General features: G+C 44.5%; 3 protein-coding genes across 10 annotated transcripts; all 3 read left to right on the plus strand.

Moving 5' to 3' along the window:
* The first annotated feature begins 431 nt into the window (after positions 1-431).
* LOC147258690 (olfactomedin-4-like) lies at positions 432-4,067 on the plus strand. The gene is made up of 5 exons (XM_086207764.1): positions 432-587; positions 695-853; positions 951-1,163; positions 1,395-1,527; positions 2,197-4,067. Exons 1-5 carry the CDS (start codon positions 552-554, stop codon positions 3,045-3,047), a joined length of 1,392 nt encoding a protein of 463 aa, XP_086063890.1. The 5' UTR covers positions 432-551; the 3' UTR covers positions 3,048-4,067.
* Positions 4,068-6,464: 2,397 nt separating this feature from the next.
* LOC147258691 (dimethylaniline monooxygenase [N-oxide-forming] 2-like) lies at positions 6,465-12,007 on the plus strand. The gene is made up of 11 exons (XM_086208654.1): positions 6,465-6,559; positions 7,057-7,239; positions 7,418-7,606; positions 8,172-8,337; positions 8,457-8,599; positions 8,821-9,020; positions 9,292-9,525; positions 9,797-9,918; positions 10,243-10,315; positions 10,432-10,501; positions 10,575-12,007. The coding sequence occupies exons 2-11, from the start codon at positions 7,072-7,074 to the stop codon at positions 10,932-10,934; spliced, it is 1,725 nt and encodes a 574-aa protein (XP_086064780.1). The 5' UTR covers positions 6,465-6,559; positions 7,057-7,071; the 3' UTR covers positions 10,935-12,007.
* A 2,899-nt stretch (positions 12,008-14,906) lies between these two features.
* Positions 14,907-23,183, plus strand: LOC147258692 (flavin-containing monooxygenase 5-like). Of its 8 annotated transcripts, XM_086208657.1 has the most exons (11): positions 14,963-15,040; positions 15,159-15,478; positions 18,524-18,666; positions 19,521-19,709; positions 19,801-19,966; positions 20,108-20,250; positions 20,337-20,533; positions 21,111-21,246; positions 21,430-21,649; positions 22,145-22,217; positions 22,479-23,183. In XM_086208657.1, coding segments are annotated over exons 2-11 (1,665 nt in total). In that variant the 5' UTR covers positions 14,963-15,040; positions 15,159-15,477; the 3' UTR covers positions 22,876-23,183. The 8 variants fall into 8 exon arrangements, with proteins under 8 accessions (XP_086064786.1, XP_086064787.1, XP_086064783.1 ...); XM_086208660.1 differs by lacking the exon at positions 15,159-15,478 and having other exon boundaries at positions 14,907-15,040; positions 18,499-18,666; XM_086208661.1 differs by lacking the exon at positions 15,159-15,478 and having other exon boundaries at positions 14,954-15,040.
* Positions 23,184-23,712: the final 529 nt, after the last annotated feature.

Consider the following 23,712-nt stretch of genomic DNA (forward strand, 5'->3'; position numbering starts at 1 on the left):
TTTTCAGAGTATTAAACTATCAATGTGTTCTTCTTTAAACAGGCAACACTTCATCCAAAAAGGCTTCTTAGTCTTTCATGCACTCACAAATATGTCTGGAGCTTCTGATTTTTTTCTTCTTCCACAACAGCATCACGTCTCCAGCACGCAGAAAAAGCCAGTCGTGTTTATTTAGTATATTTAGCTTGTAGTTAATGGTGACCGCGAACAACAGTCACAGCTCCTGTCGCAACACACGTGTCAAAATGTGTGGCAATAATAGGAAGGTGTACAATTGTCGGGTGTGACACGAAAGTGTCCAGAAGTAAGTATGTTGTCATCTGTAAGACAGGAAACTCCTGGGTTGATCAACGGTTAAGAAATGTCCTGTTTTCCTGTTTCTGGGGTTTCACATCCATGAGATGTGAAATCTACATCCCTGTGATGACTCACCAGCGAGCGTGTATGTTTGTTGGGTTCGTGTGTCGAGAGAGAGGAGAGGAAGAGTGGCGATCTTGGTCCTGACAACAGTTCTCCCTGTCGGTGCGCGCTTGGTTTCTTCAGGTACAAGCATGCTGCTGCTGCTGCTGCTGCTGCTGGCTCCCACTGTGAGTTCCTGACTACAGGGAGAATTCATTTCCCCTGATTTTTCCATTTTTCATTTGAATTTGTGAGGGTCTCAATGTGACAATGATGGTTTTCTTTGGGACTGCAGGGTGATGGCCAGGCTCAGCGTGTGCCGGGCCAGAAGAAGAATGGCATTTGTACGTGTGAGGTGAGCACGGACACATGGACCTTCCCTGCGGTGAGGTACGAGTCCATCCTGCAGCAGGTTCAGTCTTGCGAGAGCTCCCTAGAGAAGCTGGAGGAACAGGTACAGCTGAACTGCATCGTTCTACAGGGCTGGGGACTGTGTTTTAGAGGCGTAATTCCCATTCAGTCACTCAGAAATGACTTTTGTGTCCTTTCAGGTGCAGTTGTCTGCCCAGCGCCTCCCTCAGATCCAGGCTGTGTTTAGCAACATAACGGCACGGCTGGAGCCGTACCAGTACCTGAATGACCGGGGCCTGTACTCACGCTTGGCTCTGCGTCTACTGGGCCAGGAGCTCAGCCAGCTGGAGGCGAGCATCGGCACCATCCATGGACAGTTAAACAACCCCCAAACGAAGAAACTCTCCAAAGAGGTACAGGGAGGACCTGACATGATGCACGTACACATGTATGATTTAATAGCATCTTATAGCTTAGAGGTTGGACAAGCTTCATTTCCTTTTGTGAGCATTTATTTGGCAGCAAATCTGTTTTATTTATTGAATTTTTATTACAATCTATTATAAATGTTCAGTTTTACAGTCAACTTTCTCGGGATGAAGTATTAACTGTACAATATTGTGTGTGTGTGTGTGTTACTTTAGGTAGTTAAACTACGCCAAGATGTTGAAAGAATGCAAGTGGCAGACACCATTAACCTTAAGACCGTAAAAGAGACTCTGCGCTACTTGAAAAACAGTGCTGAGTCATGCAGGTCAATCCCCAAGGACTTTGTAGGTAAGTATTCTGAGTGTGTGTGTGTGTGTGTGTGTGTGTGTGTGTGTGTGTGTGTGTGTGTGTGTAAGTGTAAGCGAAGGTGAATATATATATAATATATATATATATAATATATATTTTGTCAACCTTTTGTTTGATAGAAGCTCTTTTTCAGTTAAATATCTGAATAATTAAAACGTTGTACAAAAATCTGTGACAAAGAGTTTTAGAGATCAAAGTCATATATATATAAATATATACTTAAATATATAAAGAGTATAAAAATAATAAACAACAGTAAACAAGATAAGTATATACACAAAATCCAGTGTCAAATTACACATGTATGGAAGGCGGTCTGGAAGTATTGCACAACAAAGCTCTGTGCTAAGATCATAAAACGAATACACTCAGTTATTGTGGATTAAAGTCTGCGTTGGCTAAGCAGTGAACTGCATTATTTTTATTTCCCAGGAACCTTTTTTTTATTTATACTGTTTTTAGAAGTTGCATGCTTCACTTTCACCAAAAAAAGTGCAAAAGTCAAATAGTTTAGAAGGCGGTGTCACTGTAACTAGCAGGTAAAAGGACTATTTTGTGTCGGAGGGACACACTCTTTATGTTGTAACTCTTCCCTGTGTGATAGTATGGTAAGTTGTCCACTTCCTGAACTCCCCTCCCTGTTTCCAGGCAAGGACAGGCACTGCCTCAAGGGTCTGATAACCAACATCAGCGAGCCAATCGTGACTAAAATCAGTCCTTACGGTAAGAGCCAGATCTCTGGTTCTTGGGGCCAAGAGACCCAGATGGACAGTGAGAACCAGCAGAACATCTACTGGGTTCAGCCTCTGGTGAACAGCCACATTTGGGGCAACACTCTTCGCATGTACCAAACCTACGAGGACTTCATGGCATCTACCAACCACAAGGACTTTACCTTTGCTCCGTCCAACACCCACGCGAATGCCATCGAGGGTCCCAGTGCCGTCCTCTACGGCGAGGCGCTGTACTACCACTGTTACCGCTCTGCAGATGTCTGCCGCTATGACCTGAAAACCAACACTGTTGCCCGGGTGACCCTTCCGGGAACTGAGGTGGGTTTCAACAACAAGTTCCCCTATTGTTACTATGACTGTCGTGCCAATAGCGATGTGGATGTGGAAGCTGATGAGACCGGACTATGGGCCCTCTATGCCACTGTTGGTAACCATGGTAATCTAGTGGTGAGCCGGCTATCTTGGGACAGTGAGGCTAAGACGCTCAACGTCACACACACCTGGGAGACGAGGCTGTTCAAGAAGGCAGTGAGCAATGCCTTCATGGTGTGTGGTGTGCTGTACGCAACTCGCTATCTGGACAAGAACCAGGAGGAGGTGTTCTACGCCTTTGACACAGCAACAGGAAAGGAGGACAACTCGCTGGCTCTGCCCCTGGAGAAGGTAGCAAAAGGAGTGGCCAGTCTGGGCTACAACCCCATCAACAAGCAGCTCTACATGTACAATGATGGCTATCTCCTCGCCTACCAAGCCCACTTCTTGTGAATGTTTGTCGTGAAATAACTCAATTAAAACTGTATAACAGATACGTTTAAAAAAAACAAAACATAAAGGAATAAAATAAAATTGTACGAATTCATGACACAGTGTTTCAACACCCACATTAAACAGAAAGCTGCAATAAGTAGCCCCTCGCAATCGGGCTGACCCATTTCAGCAAGATGGTTGGGAAACCCGACAATGTTTGGATTTTGCAGAATGAAGCAGACTTACAGGTTTGACGCGCAGTTTCAGATATTTCTGTATCCAACAGGTGGCGCCAAAGACTCACACAGATCATAGAGTCCATTATGTCTCCATACATCAAGTGAAGAGAGAACAGTGGAGTTTTGATCAGGTTTAGTTCCTCTTATCAAGAGGCTGCGCTATGTCTAAGAGTCAGTAGTGACAGGTAGATGTCTACGGATACTGAAAAAGATCCGACCATGAGGGGAGAACTTTTAACAGTTTCATTTCTTAAAGGCAAAATTTCAAAATATGTGAGCCAGCCACAACCACGGACTGTGTTGAATACACACAAAAAATGTTGCTGGGGGTTTTTTTTTCTTCAAAATTCAGATCAAATTTGGCTTTTAGGCCTGTAGGGTTTGTTCAGTGTCCAACCTCAAGAAATGACCGAATTACATTGAAAAACATAAAATCAAAATGATGGGGTTCCTATTGGGTTGAGGTCATGACACAAGACAAGTCATGTTGTGTGTGCCTTGCAATTTCTTTTTTTATATATGAAGTTGTCATTTATTATCCTGCATAAAAATTTGTTGTCTGTTTGTCTCAGGTAACAGGCTGTTAACATCTCTACCACAGACTTCGTCAGATATTTACACGCTACGTATTATTGAGAGCATTTATTGACACAGTTTTCTCAAGAACCACCAGATAATCATGTTGATGGATTTCTGTCTTAATTCAAAAAGAAAATGCCCCTCAATGATGGTTGGAGGACTGCTTCAACATAACCAAGATTTGACCTTTTCTGTTCCCATGTGAGACTCAAAGATGATTGTTTGACTTATTACCGACAATCAATAACAAGATATTTGAAAGAATATAAGAACCTTTTGGACTGATGCTGGTGTCGAGGACTGGGAGGCGGTGCTTGGTGGTCCGGCAGCATCCCGAATTGAAGGCTCAGTTGAGGGTCGTTGAACCGCGGCAGCTGCTGAGCTGATGGGCATCACAAGAGCTTGCGGTTCACGATCTCCCACACCATCCGTCTCCTGAAGTACGGGATGTTGTCCTGGGAGAAGGTGATCGGCCTGTCTCTTGAGATGTACTCCGCGTACTTGCAGGTAAACATCCCACAGTCGTAGCAATTTTTCTGCTGTGGGATTTTGCTTCTCTTCTTCCACTGCAGAGACCAGCCTGAGGTGTCCAACTTTGACCCTCTTCTGCTCAGGTGTTCCTGCTGCAGGTACAAAGGTTTAGGCACCCTTTGCTTTCCTCCCACTGAATCAAGGTGCATTCTCATCTTTTTGCAGTTCTGTCTTGACTGTCATTTCATTTTCTTTTTTCTCCAAACACACTCATGACACTTTTAATTATCGTCAGGATGTAACAGAGCACTGCAGAAGTTGGACTCTGATAAAGTAACCAACACTTTTACCACCAGAGTGTTGCAAGTATGAGTCAGTAGAGGGCAGGATTGGACAGACACACACACACACTCTCACACACACACACACACACACACACACACACACACACACACACACACACACACACTACACTTTACACTCACGCACGCCAGTGAACTTAAGCTTCCACAGCAGTGTGTGTGTGTGTGTGTGGATTTGCACCGCTATCTTTGCACTTATCTCCCACTGTAGTGAGGAACTTTTTTAGTGCCATAAGCACATTTCAAGGACAGTTTGATATTGTCAGACATGATTAAATATTTAAGAAAACTGAAACTGACAGATTAAATTCTAGATTTCAAGCCTGGCTCTTAAAGGCGCCCTCTGCCTGTGCAGTAAAATTAAATGTTGCAGATGGATTTTAACAGCAATTTCAAATAATTTGCAAATGGACACGATTTGGAAGATAAAACCCTTCTTTTGTATTGATTTGGAATTCCTTAAATGTCTACAACTAACCTACACCTTTTACATTAAGTCACCATGTTGGGCAACATGAGTATTGAACACTTCATTTAAGTCTTATCTTAGCTTCTAGTGGTGACATTTATGACAAAAGTGAGGCATTCTGGTTCTCCGCACCAGAACTACTGGTTAAAAAGATCCGTTTGAAACTATCATCAATGGACCCTTGTTGCCAGTGTGAGATGGTGCTGGTTCAACTCCCATACTTTGAGCCGGTGACATCATTTTTCCATACACTCTTCAGTAACGGGAGGAAGCCAGCACGAGCTAGCAGAACATCCCTTCGTGGTCGTAACTGTGGTTTTTAAGTTCATATTAAGATCATGACTCAGCAAAATGGCAGCCTACATCCGCACAGTTTTAATAGAAAATAAGATCCTAGATCAAATATTCTCACAAAGCATTTTAAACATTTCGTGGATGTCTGAACAACTGCAATGACTGAAAATGGGAATCATTACCAGAAGGTAAAGGCATGAACATGAGTGCTTGAAGCTCATGGCACCTATAGCTAACAGCAAGAAACAACAGCAAAACTGTCTAAAAATCAATGTTTAAAATCTCTCAGGTATGTAATCCACATTTCCTTATCCAGTCATATGTTCAATAATCAAAAAAACACTTTGATCATCTCAGGGCCAACACATAGAGACAGACAACCATTCACACTCACAGTCACACCCATTCACACCACTGCAAGTCACCTTATTTGAACTCTTGAACATCTGGAAGTAGTGAAAGGGGTTTTACAAGGGGGTCTCACAAATCTCCGGAACACCAGGACTAGTTGGTGCCGTTCCAACAACAGGAAGGGACTCATAAATGGTGAAGATAACACAGACACACACTCCAAGAACATTTGTCTTTTAGATCTATGTAAGCTTATATCATGTATATGCTTGACTAGTAAGTATACGTGAGTACAAAGTATTATTAAAAGATAATATATAAGACAACAAAAAAACACTTAATATCAGTGCCTTTTTTACCCAGTATCCAATTCAAAGTATGTTAACCTCCCAGATGTGCTGTTGATATTGTCATCCAAGTACCACAAGAACACCTCTGGATAAATGTGCAGTTCTGTAAGTGCTTTTTCTTTTTTTTAACTGCTAGGAAACAATGCATGTCAGGTATTAAAGGAAATGTTTTCGATCATAATCTTCTGCACTGGTTTACATTACAAGCAGAATCTCATTTCTTTTATGATGATTTTTCTGTTCTCCTCAGCACAGCCCTTTGCTGGCGACTTGTCAACTCTGTTAAAGGTTAAAGTCCCTCCTCTTCACTATTGTATAACTGAGTAGTTGATAAGCAACTGCTGGTTTCATGAGAACTTGCTGGCTGTATTAACTTGTCACTGAAGCTACACAGTCTGCAGGATCAACTGAGCCGGTAAGACGCTTGCTTACTTGACTCTTCAGTAATCAGCAAAAGGCCTGTTCTTGTCCCAGGAGGACAGCCCGCGATTTGCAAAACAAACACATTGATGAGTATTTGCACTCAGAGCTTATCTCTCTCATGTTCTTTAGAGAAAAGCGAGGACAAACTAACTACCAAATAACACAAGCTAAATACAGGCTAGGACAAGCAAAACACTGGTTAGAACAAGCTAAAAGTAAGCTAGGACAAACTAACTACCAAATAACACAAGCTAAACACAGGCTAGGACAGGCAAAATGCTGGTTAGCATAAGCTAAACACCAGCCAGGAGAAACTAACTACCAAATAACACAAGCTAAATGCAGGCTAGGACAAGTTAAATTCTAGGTGGGACAAGGGTGAGGATGTGACAGTGACAGTGGTTGACAGACACAAGAATGTCCATCGCCCATTATTTTACCCATTCAGGGAACGGGGATTGGACCCCTGCTGTCATCCATTGTTTACAGACACAACAAATCTTCATGGTACAGCCTGTTCCTCCCAACACAAGTGCTGCTATGGTTCGACGTGTGGCTGTGGTTGGAGCCGGCAGCTCGGGCCTGGTCTGTATGAAGATCTGCATCGAGGAGGGCCTGGAACCCGTTTGCTTTGAAAGCTCTGATGAGATTGGTGGGCTGTGGAGATACAAGGTGAGTGGTGGTTTCAGCTTACCACATATTGATGTCGTTAACGATGTGACTGATGCAGAATAGCCAAGAGATTCCCATCTCAACTCCATCACTTTGAGCTCTTTGTTTAAAACCAAAATACTGTATTGCGTAAAACATCATTCGTGTTTTTATCAGCTTTTGTCTTTTGTGTTCACAGGAGTCACCTGAACCAGAGCGGTCCAGCGTGTATCGCTCGCTGGTGACCAACACCTCCAAAGAGATGATGTGTTTCAGTGATTTTCCAATGCCTGCTGACTTTCCAAACTACATGCACAACTCCCAGCTCCTGCAGTACTTCAGACTCTATGCTGAGCATTTTAACCTGCTCAGATACATTCATTTTGAGGTGGTCTTTTTTTTTTTCTTCATGCAAATATAGTCACTTTTTTATCACAAATTGATACAGTGTACAAACAAAGACCTACGTAGGGAACATATCCAGGAATTTAATGCAAGTTTAACATTGCAGGGTCCACACGTTTTAGGGTAACTGGTGACTAAAAAACTCCTAGTTCCTGCTCAACAGGTCAAGACTCCAGCTTCTTTTGTCCCTCACAACAAACAGGGTAACAGGGTATTTACCACCCTATAACCAGAGTTTGCCTCCTGGGGGAACCCCCCCCCCCAAAACACCTTTGTGGGTTTTGGCCTGCATATAGAAGGATTGGGGACAGTTACAATTTAAATGAAGCCACTTGTGATGCGTTTAAGGGCATCAAGGCTGTCCTGCTAGTTGAACCACAAAACAACAGATCAAGCCAGCTGCCTTCAAAATGACTCAGCTTTCTTATTTCATAGTTTGTGTGTTAGTGGGAACCTCGGATATGTAAATGAGGCACAATGACACAGAACTGGAGTTTCAACAACAACAACAACAACAACAACAAAAACGTGTATGTGTGTCTTCTCAGACCAATGTGAGGAGTATTACACAAAGACCAGACTTCTCTCAGTCCGGTCAGTGGGACGTGGTGACCACTAACAAACACGGGGAGGAAGAGAGACATGTGTTTGACGGAGTTCTGGTGTGTTCAGGCCACTACACCCATCCCACCTCTCCCCTGTCAGACCTCCCAGGTGAGTGGACACATTTTTCCTCAAATGTGATGTACTTCTGTTCAACTGAGGATTTGAAATGGGTTTATTTATTGTACATTCTTGCACATACACAAAATTCTCCCTCTGGATGTTTCCAGGACATGCAACGTTTTCTGGACAATGTCTTCACAGCTGGGAATATAAAGATGCCGATGCCTGCAGAGGAAAGCGAGTGGTGGTGGTTGGCATCGGCAACTCTGGAGGAGACATTGCTGTAGAAATGAGTAGATTTGCAGAGAAGGTGAGACAGAAGAATGGAAATACATTGTCTCCTCATTTCTCCAGAAGGCTGTACTTTAATGTTATTTCTCCATTTTTCATTTTTTAATTTACTGCTGCTGAACCGCCTGTTAAAGAACCATAATACACCCAGTGCTCCATGTATCATGTATACTCTCTCTCTCTCTCTCTCTCTCTCTCTCTCTCTCTCTCTCTCTCTCTCTCTCTCTCTCTCTCTCACAGACATTCCTCAGCACACGTCGGGGCATCTGGGTGATCGGCAGGATGTCCAGCAGAGGTCTTCCTCTGGACATGACAGTTATCACCAGGGTCCAAAACATCCTCATGCTCGTTCTTCCCAAGACTCTGGCCAACTGGGCTGCAGAAAGAGAAATAAACTACAAATATGACCACCGACTGTATGGCCTCCAGCCGAGACACAGGTGACCAATTTCACCACCTCATGATCACAAACGACTCTTCAGAGTTTCTGTTGCATCGATCGGTTTCATTTCCCTCCACCATATTCGGATGTGTCTTAGGTTGTGTTAGCCTCAGTGGTTTTGCTGTTGGATCAGCTTTAACAAGGATCATAACAACTTGCTAACTGCTGCTCATTCCTCTTGATCCTTGAGTGCAGACTCCTCTCCCATCTACTCTGAACAGCTAAAATATTTTGGAGTCGGTGTGATTCACATTTCCTTTCCTTCTCAGACTCTTGGACAGAAGACCTTTGATTAACGATGACCTCCCCGGACGAATCCTTCAGGGGGCGCTAGTCATGAAACCTAATCTAAAAGGGTTTCGTGGCTCCGCTGTTGTATTTGAAGATGGTACTGTGGAGGAGAACATCGATGCTCTGATCTTCTGTACTGGCTATAATGGAAACTTTCCGTTCCTGCCTCCAGCTCTCACTGAGGGGCCTGATGGAGAGTTGACCCTCTACAAGTGAGTGGGCCAACATGGTGGACAGGCTGTTCAGTTGGTTACAGAACCGCTGGGGCTTGATAACAGATGTGCGATTTTTCTTTTTCATGAGTTTCACATTGGAAGCAACAGCTGTTAGTATTGATTTAACTTTTGATGAGTTGGGGCAGGGATGGTGGGGGCTTGGTGGGTAGGCTGGGAGGTCGTTCAGTAACGACCTCGGTGATGTGAGGATCACATTTGATTGTGATGAGATTTCAAAGGGTCCCCTAACTGTTGCGTCATGTTTCAGGAGACTGTTTCCTCCATCTCTTCAACACCCCACTCTGGCTGTCATGGGTCTCTTCCAGACGAAAGGACCAATCATGCCCATTGTAGAAATGCAGGCTCGGTGGGCAGTCAAAGTGTTTACAGGTAAACACCCCTCAGGTTAAATGGACCCTCTGAAGATTCCTGTAAACTCACCAAAATACAGCAGGCTTCATATATGAACCAGGTTTGATCTTAAATGGGTTTCACCAGTGATTTAAATGTTGTTGTTAATCTTTTTAGTTTGTTTGACATTAGGATGTCATTTTCTTTTTCTTTATTCCCTGTTTTATCTTTTACCTGCCAAATGATTAGGGATTTGCGCTCACAGCTTCCACTTCTGCTTGTGTTTCACTAGGGTGTGTCCTGGAGTGGGTAATGGCAGATTCATACACGTGAGGACAAGCTAATGTGTGTTTTATCCTTCAGGTGTGAGCCGCCTTCCCCCTAAGGAGACGATGCTGGCTGTCACTGAGTGTGAGAGGAAAACAAACATGAGGAGGTACACACCCTTTATCCCATAGACCAGTGATTCAAAGACCTGGTGGAATGTGGTGAAACTGCATGTGTTCCTTTTAACCTGGGTCCTTCTGTGTTTGGGTCAAAATGTTCCCTCAGCTATCCCAACCCACGGCAGGCTGCTCTCCAGGTAGATTACATCCCTTACCTGGACTTCATGGCAGAGAAGGTAGCTCAGCTCTCATATGAAATTGTGTTTCCATGTAAAAAACAAAACCACAGTGACAAACTGTCAATCGCAGGTGGGTGTTCGACCAAACTTCCTGAAACTACTACTGTGCGATCCTGTGCTGTGGTTGAGTGTCGTCTTCGGCCCCTGCACTCCCTATCAGTACCGTCTCACCGGTCCTGGACAGTGGGCCGGTGCACGTCAAGCTATCCTGACTCAGTGGGAGCGGGTGGCTCAGCCTTTCAGAACCAGAGCGGTACCAGATCCAGAAGCCAGGCCATCTGTCCTCCTGTCCCCCTGGCTCCTCACATTTGGAGGAAGTGTGATCCTGGCAGCGTTTCTGTCTAAAACTGAGTTCATCCCAGCGCTGCCTGCTGTAGCTCAGGTTCTAGACAGCTGCAAGAGTTTCCTTCAGGGTTTAACAAGAACATGATGACATCTGGTTCCAGCTTTACCACCAGATCCACAATCATTCACGTCTTAATATCCATGAAGCAGCTGAACCTGGAAAGCTACCATGCAGAGCATTTGTCTCCATCTACAGCTGTTGACACGCTTCCATCTTGCAACGTGACTCCATCAATATCACATGAGGCTCTGAACAAATCATCCATTCACTCTGTCACTCACTTATATTTCAAGCATATTCATACATTTCTACTCATAAATATTTTACACATTCATATTTTTTACTCTCATATTTATATACGTTCACTAACATACACATATCATACGCACAGCCTATCCCAGCAGCCTTCAGGCGAGAGGTGGGGTTCACCCTGGACAGGTCACCAGTCCATCACAGGGCCAACGCATAGAGACAGACAACCATTCACACTCACAGTCACACCTACAGTCAATTTAGAGTATCAATCAGCCTCGTCCCCTCTTGATGTCTTTGGACTGTGGGAGGAAGCTGGAGTACCAGAGAGAACCCACACAGGAACAGGGAGAACATGCAGACTCACACAGAAAGATCCTGTGCTGGAGCCGGGAATCTTTGTGCTGCTAGGCGACTGTGCTAACCACTGCACCACCGTGCTGCCCTATCAAGACACATATTTAAAAGTATTTAAGAGTATTATACTGTTTTGGGTGAGTTATCACTTTCATTTGAGTAAAACAGCAGCATTCTATCTCATAAAATCCATTTGAAACATGGTGCCTTTTTTACCCAGTATCCAATTCAAAGTATGTTCACCTCCCAGATGTGCTGTTGATATTGTCATCCAAGTACCACAAGAACACCTCTGGATAAATGTGCAGTTCTGTAAGTGCTTTTTCTTTTTTTTAACTGCTAGGAAACAATGCATGTCAGGTATTAAAGGAAATGTTTTCGATCATAATCTTCTGCACTGGTTTACATTACAAGCAGAATCTCATTTCTTTTTGTGATTATTTTTCTGTTCTCCTCAGCACAGCCCTTTGCTGGCGACTTGTCAACTCTGTTAAAGGTTTAAGTCCCTCCTCTTCACTATTGTATAACTGAGTAGTTGATAAGCAACTGCTGGTTTCATGAGAACTTGCTGGCTGTTTTAACTTGTCACTGAAGCTACACAGTCTGCAGGATCAACTGAGCCGGTAAGACGCTTGCTTACTTGACTCTTCAGTAATCAGCAAAAGGCCTGTTCTTGTCCCAGGAGGACAGCCCGCGATTTGCAAAACAAACACATTGATGAGTATTTGCACACATTCTGTATCTGGAGATCAGTTTAGCATTTTAAACATTTCGTGGATGTCTGAACAACTGCAATGACTGAAAATGGGAATCATTACCAGAAGGTAAAGGCATTAACATGAGTGCTTGAAGCTCATGGCACCTATAGCTAACAGCAAGAAACAACAGCAAAACTGTCTAAAAATGAATGTTTAAAATCTCTCAGGTATGTAATCCACATTTCCTTATCCAGTCATATGTTCAATAATCAAAAAAACACTTTGATCATCTCAGGGCCAACACATAGAGACAGACAACCATTCACACTCACAGTCACACCTACGGTCAGTTTAGAGTATCAATCAGCCTCGTCCCCTCTTGATGTCTTTGGACTGTGGGAGGAAGCTGGAGTACCAGAGAGAACCCACACAGGAACAGGGAGAACATGCAGACTCACACAGAAAGAGCCTGTGATGGAGCCGCGACTTGAACCAGGGACCTTCTTGCTGTGAGGCCACAGTGCTGACCACTGCACCACCGTGCCGCCCCAAAAAATATGTATATTGTTCCTTTTAATCTGAGTAAACAGAGTAGCTCCCTCACTTTATTTGGACTGCAACCCTCCTGCAACAGACTGGAATTACTCTTTAACTGCAAAGTATTAGTACTTTATTTCATTTTTTTTATTCAAATTGACAGACTAATGAGTCTTATCTTTGAGGTTGGAACAACACATCTGGATTCTCCTCAGTTTATTTCCTGCTATCTTGCCTGACGTTGAAGAGCCTCTGATTAATAATCAATCCTCCCTCTCTGCATGTTAAAATGTCACTGAGAGATCACGCAACATGTTTGCGGAGTCCTCTAAGTTTCTTGCTGTGACGAGAAGGTTAGCTTTGTGTTGGTGGACAGTTTGCAGTTGTTGGTTGCGGGATTAAAGCGTGTTCAGCATCTCTGGGCCTGCAGGAGCTGCTAGGATCTTCTCCATCTGAGGTAACGTTGCCTGTGGGCTTGAGTCTCCCCCAGAAAATGATTGTCTTCATGCTATTTATAATTCTGTTAATGCAGAAACAAGAAAAATCCAAGCTTTTTCATATGTTGGACTTGAGTTATCATGTAGTCATCACCTGTTTCATTTTTGATCCGTCTTTTTACTTAACCTATTTTTCTGACTGAATAAATAATGCCAACACGGGTTTTGATATCTCTTTCTGTGTCGGAGTAGCACAGAGAACAATGAGCCACGCATGTGAACTGGAGCTTAAATGTTGTGCTTTGTTGCATTAATCAACACTTTGGTACTTCCGACTCGTTCTGAGGAGAGACCTAGAATTTAAAAGCGCTCTAGTCAAACACAAGATTCAGACAAAAGCCAACGCTGTTTGTGATGATAATGAAAGTGTGAATGAAAGATCCTGTGCCCGTGCCGGGCTCCAACCCGGAACCTTCTTGCTGTGAGGCGACAGTGCTAACCACTGCACCACCGTGCCACCTAAAATTAATGAATTACTTAAAATGAATGAATGATGAGGGAGGCGAATTAACATGCAAACCACTTTAATATTACAACTCACTTCACATAAACGAGCAGCTGATTATTGTCAGTCCCATCAGTAGACTCAGCCACTGCTAAACTCACACAGGGTGCTTTTTGAATGGCTTCATCCGTCTGTGCTAGCACATCCTCGGAAGAGGTTTCCCTCCTCCTCGTGACTGTTTGTGCTGGCAGAGGTAGTTGCTTGATATTCTCACACGTCGTCCTTTTGTTTTCCCCCTGGCAAGGTTTCAGCAGTGGCACTCATGCACTCCTTCACAACCTCTCCATCAGTGAATGTTGTTGTGTTTTTTTATCCTGACCCACAACCCATGCAACTCAGAGCGAACACTCATTTGCTCATTGTTGGGCAGTGAACGAATCGGTGAGGATGGTGGTAGATCATGCAAACTGAGCTTTGAGATCATGTATTTTTTTGTGCTCACAGATTTAAGAGGGTAATTTTGATCAAATTCTTCGTGCTTCTGTTGATAGTGGCCTTACACGTTGCTACTTTTGATAAGTGCCACCGTCTCGGCGCATATCAGGCACACGGGCTTAGCGCTGCATGGAGGTAGAGTGAACATCTACAATCCATCCATCCATCCATCCATTTTCTTCTGCTTATCCTGTTAAGGGTCGCGGGGGGGGGGGGGGGGGCTGGAGCCTATCCCAGCAGCCTTCAGGTGAGAGGCAGGGTTCACCCTGGACAGGTCACCAGTCCATCACAGGGCCAACACATAGAGACAGACAATCATTCACACTCACAGTCACACCTACGGTCAATTTAGAGTATCAATCAGCCTCGTCCCCTCTTGATGACTTTGGACTGTGGGAGGAAGCTGGAGAACCAGAGAGAACCCACACAGGAACAGGGAGAACATGGAGACTCACACAGAAAGATCCTGTGCTGGAGCTGGGACTGGAACCTGGAACCTTCTTGCTATGAGGCCACAGTGCTGACCACTGCACCACCGTGCTGACTGAGCACGTGTCAGTATAATATGGAAACAAAAACATAGCCTACCATAAATGTATAGTTTATTTAATGTGTTTAACATTTTCAGACACATAAGCTGCTAAAATCGTTGCTTACAACTTTTTAAAAATTTATTATTATTATTGTTATTATTATTATTATTTTACTTTTGTTTCTATACAATTCGTCTGCGTCCGGAGGTGACATCTGTTTGATCCGGATCCAGACCGCGATCCCCCTATTGGCGACCGCTGGACTAGAGACTAGGCTCCCCTGGCTTAATGTCTTAGTCGTCGGCAGCTCGAGACTCTGCGAATACCCCCACCCAGCCCGAGTGTACCCGCCCGCGGATCCCACGGAGAATAACAGGTAGAACTGGGCTACTCCAGCAAAGACCTCCCAAGCTCTCCCGCTCTGCATTTACCTGTCCAGCAAGAGGCGTTTAAACCTGTGGACGATGCAGCCTGATTGTGCCGCTTCCACTCAGGTTACGCAACCCTCCACCCCACGGTCGTGACAGCGTGTCGGAGACAGCAGCTCTACCGCGGGGTTCCAGATTTAGGGGACGGCAGAAAACCCTGAGATCGCCACAACAGCACCAAAAAAAAAACAACCTGTTGCCATTTCCGACATCCTATTTATGTGAAGCTGGGTTTTCTACAGTGACAGCAGCCAAACAAAATCACAAAGTAGACTGGACAACACACAAGCAACACACTTCCGGTGTCATTGTCCCCCACTACTCGTACCTGGAACCGCCTCGTTGCACAGGAACAAGCTGAGGGCTCCCACTGATTCGGCGTTGTAGTGAGTTGTATTTTTCATGCACTTTATATTTGTTTTTGTGGTATATCTTATTTGAAGGCGTGTTTAATCGTTACCATAGCGACCAGAATGTTAGGGTTAGTATGAGCAGAGAGGATGTTACTCAGGTTATGGGTATTTTTTTTAATAGGGTGCCATTTGGACTTCAAAACCTGGGATAAATAAATAGTTAAATTACCTACATTTCCATGTTCTATTATATAAACGACATATCTTACTGAAAAACATACTGGTCAAGCTCAGGCACCTAAATTGTATTATATTTAGATATATTAACAACATGTGACACACAGGATATGTCCACCCTGTTAAGGACAAGGAAATAACTGTTTAAATATGCTTTAAGTGCATGACTGCTATTAAGTTTACTTTTTATAGGAATTGTATGTCCCTCACGCTAACAATATTTAGTTTTACACCCAAATAATTTTTAAACAGTTTATTTTGAGAAAAAAACAAGTGCACATTAAGACAATAGGACATATTCTTAGATGTTTTTCTTGAGAAAAGTTCATTATGATAAGACTTGCCAAGAGTTTCTAGCATGTACAATCAACTCCTTCCATATCATTGTGAAACTACAAATATACAATTGATAGTTGATAATATCCAGGGGTGAAAGTGGCTTAAAAGTCTTTGGGTGTTAAAAAAAAGCGCACGCCCAAAGGGCAGGTAGCCAGCAGCCTAGTTCTTTGATTTTGCCCTCTGTTTTGTTTTCTTTCGCTGCGTCCAAATTGCCAAGTAGGTCGGATCGTAGGTCGCAGAGTAGGTCGTAGGCTGTCCGAAACCACAACTGGCACAAGTAGCGACCTACTTCGCAACCTAAATTCCAGCCTAAACACGCCCACATTGTAGGTCAGTTCAGGTGCATCCTACGGAGCAGCCTACGGCCCACAATGTACCGCGGACTTCTTCTTCGTCCCCTAAAAACTTGTGGACCCGCAAGCCAAGTTTGCACCACCAACAGTCTCCCATTCTCATGCAAGACAAACATTTGTAGTCGTTGTTGAGCAAGGCTGCGCGGGGGAAGTCCATTCATTGTGTGTGTGGGCGTGCTGTGACGTCACATGAGCGCAAACCAAGCCCAGCAACTCGGTAGCGCTGCGCGTGCTTGCGCCCGACTCCGCGCAGCTCGCCGCGTCTGCCTCGTTCAGAGTGAAGCTGCCTTCAGACGTCATTTTCTTTATTTAATATGGGGTTTTGACAGCTCCCTTCTTCTCCTTTTTTAACGGAACTCCGTTCCGGCTGTGAATATTTTACCGGACCTGCGTTCCAACCCATTCCGGATCACTTTCACCCCTGATAATATCCCTGAACTATGATAGAAACATACCAGCATAACAGGGTGGACAAAACGCCAATAAATGGCAGAACCTTCATGTGATTTAACAAACTTTATTCATTTATGAAGGAAATTAGTTTATGGTGGATCAAGGGGGAACATAATGCAGGAAATTGAAATTCATACTGTCTCCAGATTTAAAATATAGTTTCGTTGGACAAAAAAACTGAGTGGGCGGCACGGTGGTGCAGTGGTCAGCACTGTTTCCTTGCAGCAAGAAGGTTCTGGCTTCGAGCCCCCGCTGGAGCACGGGATCTCTCTGTGTGAGTCTCCATGTTCTCCCTGTTCCTGTGTGGGTTCTCTCTGGTACTCCAGCTTCCTCCCACAGTCCAAAGACATCAAGAGGGGACTCAACAGTTTTTACAGAACTGATTCCTAGTACTCACTCCTCATTTTCCAAGAATGTAGCAGTGGAGATGAGATTAATGATTAGTTGCGAGGGACCATCCGATAAATTGTCCCGCCCATTTAATTGACCGATTATAGCCATGACAGCATAATCGGTAATCCGCCAAAAGTTGGACAAAATGTTAGCTGATTAACGCCGATTTTAACACATAATACAGTAATAAAATGGCGTCGATGTGGTGTTTTCATAGAAATGCTGTCCTCTGGTGTGTCCCAAATGGCATACTTCCATACTACATACTCAAAATTTTGAATATACTCAACTCAAATTGGAAAAATGCATAGATAATATGCGAAAATTGAGTATGCAAAAGTACCCGGATGACTTGTATGGAGTCATCTTTCCATTAAATAACGGGGTCAAGTTTGAACTTCTGTGTGTTTGAACAATAAAATGTCCTTTCACCAAGACGTTTAGCTAAATTGATCACACAAATAAACTACACATACATCTTCAGCCAATAAAAGGAGGACATCGCGTTGTCGGCGCCGATCGTGGCGTTACAATGCGCGATGACCTTTCATTTAGCTGTTTTACTGCTTCAAAAATCGACAAAGAAGCGCAGGCAAAAGGTGGCGGTAGTTAGCTGATGCTAATGCGGAGCTAGCCGGTCACAAATGGGCGTAGAAGAAGACATCGTGTCGTCATTTCCGGTGAGCGACGCGCGGCAATATGCGATTTGGGACAGCACTGCACCCTCGAAACTCTCGCACTGCGCGATTGAGTACATAGTATGCTTAGTATACTCAATTTGAATATTTTAAGTATGCGGTGTGGAAGAATGCGAATCGGGACACACTACTTGTGTATCCAGTAGAGGGGGCTCGTCTCCTCTCCTATCGCGCTCCTCAGCAGCCCCACAGATTGAGAGTGAAGTCGTGTATGGTACTGAAAAGCCAACAGCGCATGCGTAGTAAAACCGAGCAGTTTGCCTTCAGTGGTAAGTTTACAATAACTAGTTTTGTTGCCTATGATGTGCCTCGTTGTGTCTGTCAGGCTGATATATCAGTCGGCTATCGGAATTATGTATTCCCTAATATCGAAATCTGCATCGGCCCCAAAAAAATCCTTATGGGTTCGGCCCCAGTAGTTTCATGATGCAGTCATTGCTTTTGAACAAATTAAAATCTTGTCGAGTGTAATTCATCTTGTTCAGCTGAGTCATCACGTCTCTTAAAAGGGCTCTAGATTCTTATGCAAATGAAAGACTCAGGCTGGTTACTCCTTCCTCATCCACCTCTGGCCTCTCAGACTCCATCGCCATCACTGTACACAGTGCTTCCCAGCATGGTTCTGAAGGTGGCGGTGATCGGTGCTGGACCCTCTGGTCTGACCAGCATCAAGGCCTGTCTGGAAGAAGGTCTGGAGCCCACCTGCTTCGAGAGCAGCCATGACATCGGTGGTCTGTGGAGATATGAGGTGAGTCACTCAGCCAGCTTCTATGTATCCCTTCATGTCTCTGTTTGGTCAGTCTGCACAGATCGTATGATGATTTATATTTTGGGAAAAAAAATAATACATTGGACTTAACCATTTCTAAGTCTGGACCGTAAAATGGAGGAAACAGGAAGGTGACAGGAATCTGAACCTGTGACCCAGATAACGTGTTTTCGATATGATGGCCGATGTCTGTGAAAAATGGACGCGCATTTGGAACAAATTTGTTAAGATCGTGGATGAAAAACTAGGAACAGATTTTGATGAGGCTGTGTTCAAATTCTCGACAGGGTTGTAAATGTATTCACATTCATCGAATGACGAGGAGAAAAACTTTTCTAGTGCAGTCTTGTGTAGTTCTTGACATGTAACGTGTGTATTATTCAACTGTAGTAACACGCTGATGATGGCACGTTTGGGACAGTTTTTGGCGATACTTAACCTAAAAGGTGGTTTTAACTTTTCAAGAACTCTCAAAGGAGTCTATACAGCTCATGATGATGTTTCTCCGCCTACATCACTTCTTTATGAGTCCAGAATGCAGAAAGAGACGGCCATGTGTATTTAGCTCGAAGCTAATGGCAACTTACGGGCGACATTATTGTATAAATGTGTTAAACCTGTTCTTTGTCCACAAGCCAAGTATAAACGTTGTTGTGCTCTTTCTGCATTCTGGAATCACAAACACAGAAGGGTACAAATGTCTTCGTGGGCTCGTGACACCCATTTGTGAATACTTGAAAAGGCAATAAAACCAAACAAACAGTTTTTAGGTTAAGTATGGCTTCAATTTTATCCAAAGCAGTACATTTTAGTCCCGTGATTCATCCCGACAGGAGAAACCGGAGCCTGGACGAGCCAGCATCTATCAGTCGGTGGTCATGAACAGCTCCAAAGAGATTATGTCCTTCAGTGACTTCCCTCCTCCAGCTCAGCTCCCCAACCACATGCACCACTCAGAAGTTCTGCTGTATCTGCGCCTCTACGCTCAGTCCTTCAAACTCCTGCAGCACATCCAGTTCCAGGTCCGTCACTGTCCAGCTTTAGTGTCGTCGCATACATTTTTCTTTCATCATTAATCTATGTGTGTGTCAACACTGTATGTTTTTGCTTCAGACAACTGTGGTCAGCGTGAGGCAGACCCCCAGCTTCACTGTGACGGGCCAGTGGGAGGTGGACACAGAGCACAGCGATGGTCAGAGGGAGTGTCGCATTTTTGATGCGGTGATAGTTTGTACGGGACACTTCACCCAGCCTCATCTACCTCTTGCCGACTTCCCAGGTACCAGAGGTCACAATAGTCGGTATTTCATGTCGTATTTCAGCTGCTGCTCCACTTCCACATCGACCTCATCTGTCAGGCACATTCAGCGGTGATCAGTTCGGGTGCTGAACTCACAAGTTTAGTTTTATTCCTTCTCAGGTATTGAGAGCTTTGAAGGAAGATACTTCCACAGCTGGGAATACCGCAACACTGAGGGTCTGCAGGGGAAAAGGGTGCTGGTGATTGGGATTGGGAACTCGGGGGGTGATATTGCTGTGGATGTCAGTCGAGTTGCCGAGAAGGTACAGGACATCACGGCAAATAAATTCTCTGTGTACTTCAGAAAAACTGTAGCGCTTTAAGTATTGCATGATGGCGCGATCCTCAGGTTTACCTCAGCACCCGAAGTGGAGCTTGGGTGGTCGGCCGCGTAGGACTGGGGGGCCTCCCGGTTGACCTGGTCGGAACTTCTCGAATGGATATGATGAAATGGAAGCTTTTCCCCTCCTGGATGAACAGAGCGTTGGAGAAGACTCTGAATCAAGCGTTTGACCACAGGCTGTACGGCCTGAAACCAAAACATGGGTAGGAAGACGTTTTCAACACTGTCTGATTAGAAAGAGAGGAAGTAAAGCTCTGTCTCTACAGCCACTTGTCCCAAATATGTCAATAAAGGCCCAGGCTATGAACTGAGTTTTGAAATAAGAGGCTCGATCTTCCTGAATTCTGAAGTAATGCAGCCGGATGAAGAAAATCTTTTTTGAGGTTGTAAATTTTGGAAAGGCACGGTGCACTTTCTGGGTGAGGTATGGCTTTGAGAAGTATATTTCTCCTGGAAAAAATGGCAGCTAAAATATCTGCACACATCATGACTGATTCAGTGTCAGTTTGTCACATATCTATTTGAAGGTTTAGAAGAAATCATTTGACAGTTTGGTGACACCAGAGAACAAGTCATGATCAGAAGTGCTGATTTAAACAGCAAAAATCTATTCGTTGCAGCGGCAAATCTTAAGTGTCCTAGTTTCATAGGAATGAGATGTTTTTAAAACCGTGGTAGGAGAGACTGCATCTCGTGACTTGTAGTTCTTGTACTTTTGGCGTATTTGTACCTTTTAGACTCCTCCAGTGGGATTTATTTGATCTTCTGTCCTGGCGGCAGGTTTTTTGCACAGATCCCAGTGGTGAATGACGACCTTCCAGCCCGGATCATTGCAGGTCAAGTTCAGGTGAGACCAAACGTGAAAGGCTTCTCTGGTTCCACTGCGGTCCTCGACGATGGGAGCGTCATAGACAAGGTGTGTGGATGTTGGTTCTCCTCTTTGAGTGTGGTTCAGTATGACGTCACATGATGCGTAACACATGAAATTCAATATTTTGGACTCGCTTCTCTTCATTTTTCACATATCCTGCTGCTCCCTGGACCTCGATGCTTTGGAGTTTAAACACATTTTTTTTTAAACTGACTTTGGCATGCGCAGGTGGATGTGGTGGTGTTTGCCACAGGCTACGACTACAGCTTCCCCTTCCTGCCTCCAGCTCTGCAGGCTAAATGTGGCTACAGGCTCCGTCTCTACAAGCATGTGTTCCCCCCGGGACTGAACCAAGCTACGCTGGCGGTGGTGGGCTTCATCCATGGCCTCGGAGCAATCAACCCGCTGGCTGAGATGCAGGCTCGCTGGGCTACCAGGGTTTTTAAAGGTGAGACGCTGGCCTGCTCTTCAGTTACATGAATAATAGTGATAGCGTTTATTTAGTAGGACGGAGGCTTGGATGATAGAGAAGAGAGGCCATTTTTAGGTGGACACACCCCCTCCTTAATCTCTGGAGGTCATCCCAGGAGGAGGGGACACTGCATTGGGCCCTCTTCTTCTGGGTCGAGGTGTGCAAAGGTGTGCCTCAAAGCACAAGTAAGAATATTATACATGGATGTATTTATATGGACACACACACACACACACACACACACCTACACCTACATATTCAGATCAATGTTTTACTGGTGGATCCTTAAAACATCAACATCATAACTGTCTGTGTCTTCTCTGTTGTATGGTTTGTTATTTTGTCTTGATAATAAATGAGGAGCCGTGCTATCAAGCCTTCAGTCTGACTCGTAGCTACACACCTTCACCACTGTTACATCCGTCTCGTGTGTCTCCTGCATATCTTAAACCGACTGATGGTCCTGTGAAGGGTTAACAACGCTCCCCTCTCAAGAGACCATGATGGAGGAGATTGACAGGGACACAGCGACCATGCATGGGAGGTAAGATCCATAAATCCCCTCCTCAGTTGTTGTCATCTTAGACAGTAAAAACTGTATCTGTGAGAAGGCACCCAGGAATTCAGTTTTCAAGGTGCACAACTCTCCCATATGGTACCTTTCTTTATAATCATTTTATAGATTGAGCTGTTTCAAGTGATCCAGAGAAGTGTCACATCTCTCTTACCATTGTCACTATCATCGAAATAAAATGAGGAAATAAATAAAAGTGTCAACTTCATCCATCCATCATTTCTTCCTCAGGTTCGCCTGCTCCAATCGTAACCCCCTCCAGGTGGACTACATCCCTTATCTGGACTCTTTAGCCAAGCAGGTGGACGCTCTTCCAAACATGTTATGGCTCCTGTTGAGGGACCCCAGACTCGCACTGCAGATTTTTCTCGGACCGTGCACACCATATCAGTACCGCCTGACTGGGCCGGGCCGGTGGGGCGGAGCCCGTGAGGCTATTCTCACTCAGTGGGAAAGGGTGGTTCACCCTTTCAGAACCAGAGTAGTAGCGGAGGCGGAGAGCAGAACCTCTGCCAGACTGAACATCGTTGCGATTGTCTCAGGAGCGGCCGTGCTGAGCTGCTGCTTCTATTACAAACCGCAGCTCTCCTCCTTCTTCACTCACCTGTCGCTCTTCACAACTCCTTAGTGAGATGCATGAATATTTTAAGCTCAACGAATGAAAACCTGTTGATTTCTTTCATGTGAACGACAGAACTGAGGGGATTCAGCTGGTGCCTGCTATGTTCTACGTCTGTTCACAGTGAAAGTGATGAGGAATTGCTCCCTCTGTGAATTAGAAGTTGTATCCCAATGTGAACATGATGTGTTCAGTTATATGCACCCATGGATTTGTTTTAAACAATAAATAAGCCCTGTTCCCAGCTGTGGACTTAGCGTCCCTGTACATGTAACCAAAGGAACTTGTGTATCTTGAACGCTCGCATTAAAGGCTCCGTGACACAAAGCTTTCGCGTTTCTCCAGTGTGATGCGAGACAAAGAGAGGTAAAATGTGATAGTTTCACATTTGATAACATTCTTAATCTCAATAAGTGAGGCGTGCTAACAGTTTTTATCAGGTATTTCAGGGAAGAACGTGCATGATACCCCCCTCATGCTAGCGCTACTGGTGAGGGCACCGGAAAAAAAGAAGGGCTGGCCAAGAATCAGCCAGAAAGGATGAGGAGAGAGGAGGTCTGGGGCCACCACCAAAAACCATTCCCTTATAAAAGTTGTCTTGCTACTGTTCTCTCCATTCCACCTGTTTTCCGTCCAATTTTTGCAACAGCAGGTGAAATGGATTCACGTTCATTAGAGTTTCTTTTCTAGACAGGGTGGTGTCCTGGAAGTAAGACTGACATGGAGTTACACTGGGATGATGATGTGTTCCCTTGATGTCTGCGAGCAGCGGCGTGATGCCAAAGCTGTGTGCATGTTTGACACACAACCTGGGGCAGGTCATATGCAGACATTCTCACTTGTGTT

This window comes from Aulostomus chinensis, chromosome 7, assembly GCF_037954235.1.
Source record: "Aulostomus chinensis isolate RoL2024-O1b breed Wild chromosome 7, RoL_Achi_v1.0, whole genome shotgun sequence".
Classification (NCBI taxonomy): domain Eukaryota; kingdom Metazoa; phylum Chordata; class Actinopteri; order Syngnathiformes; family Aulostomidae; genus Aulostomus; species Aulostomus chinensis.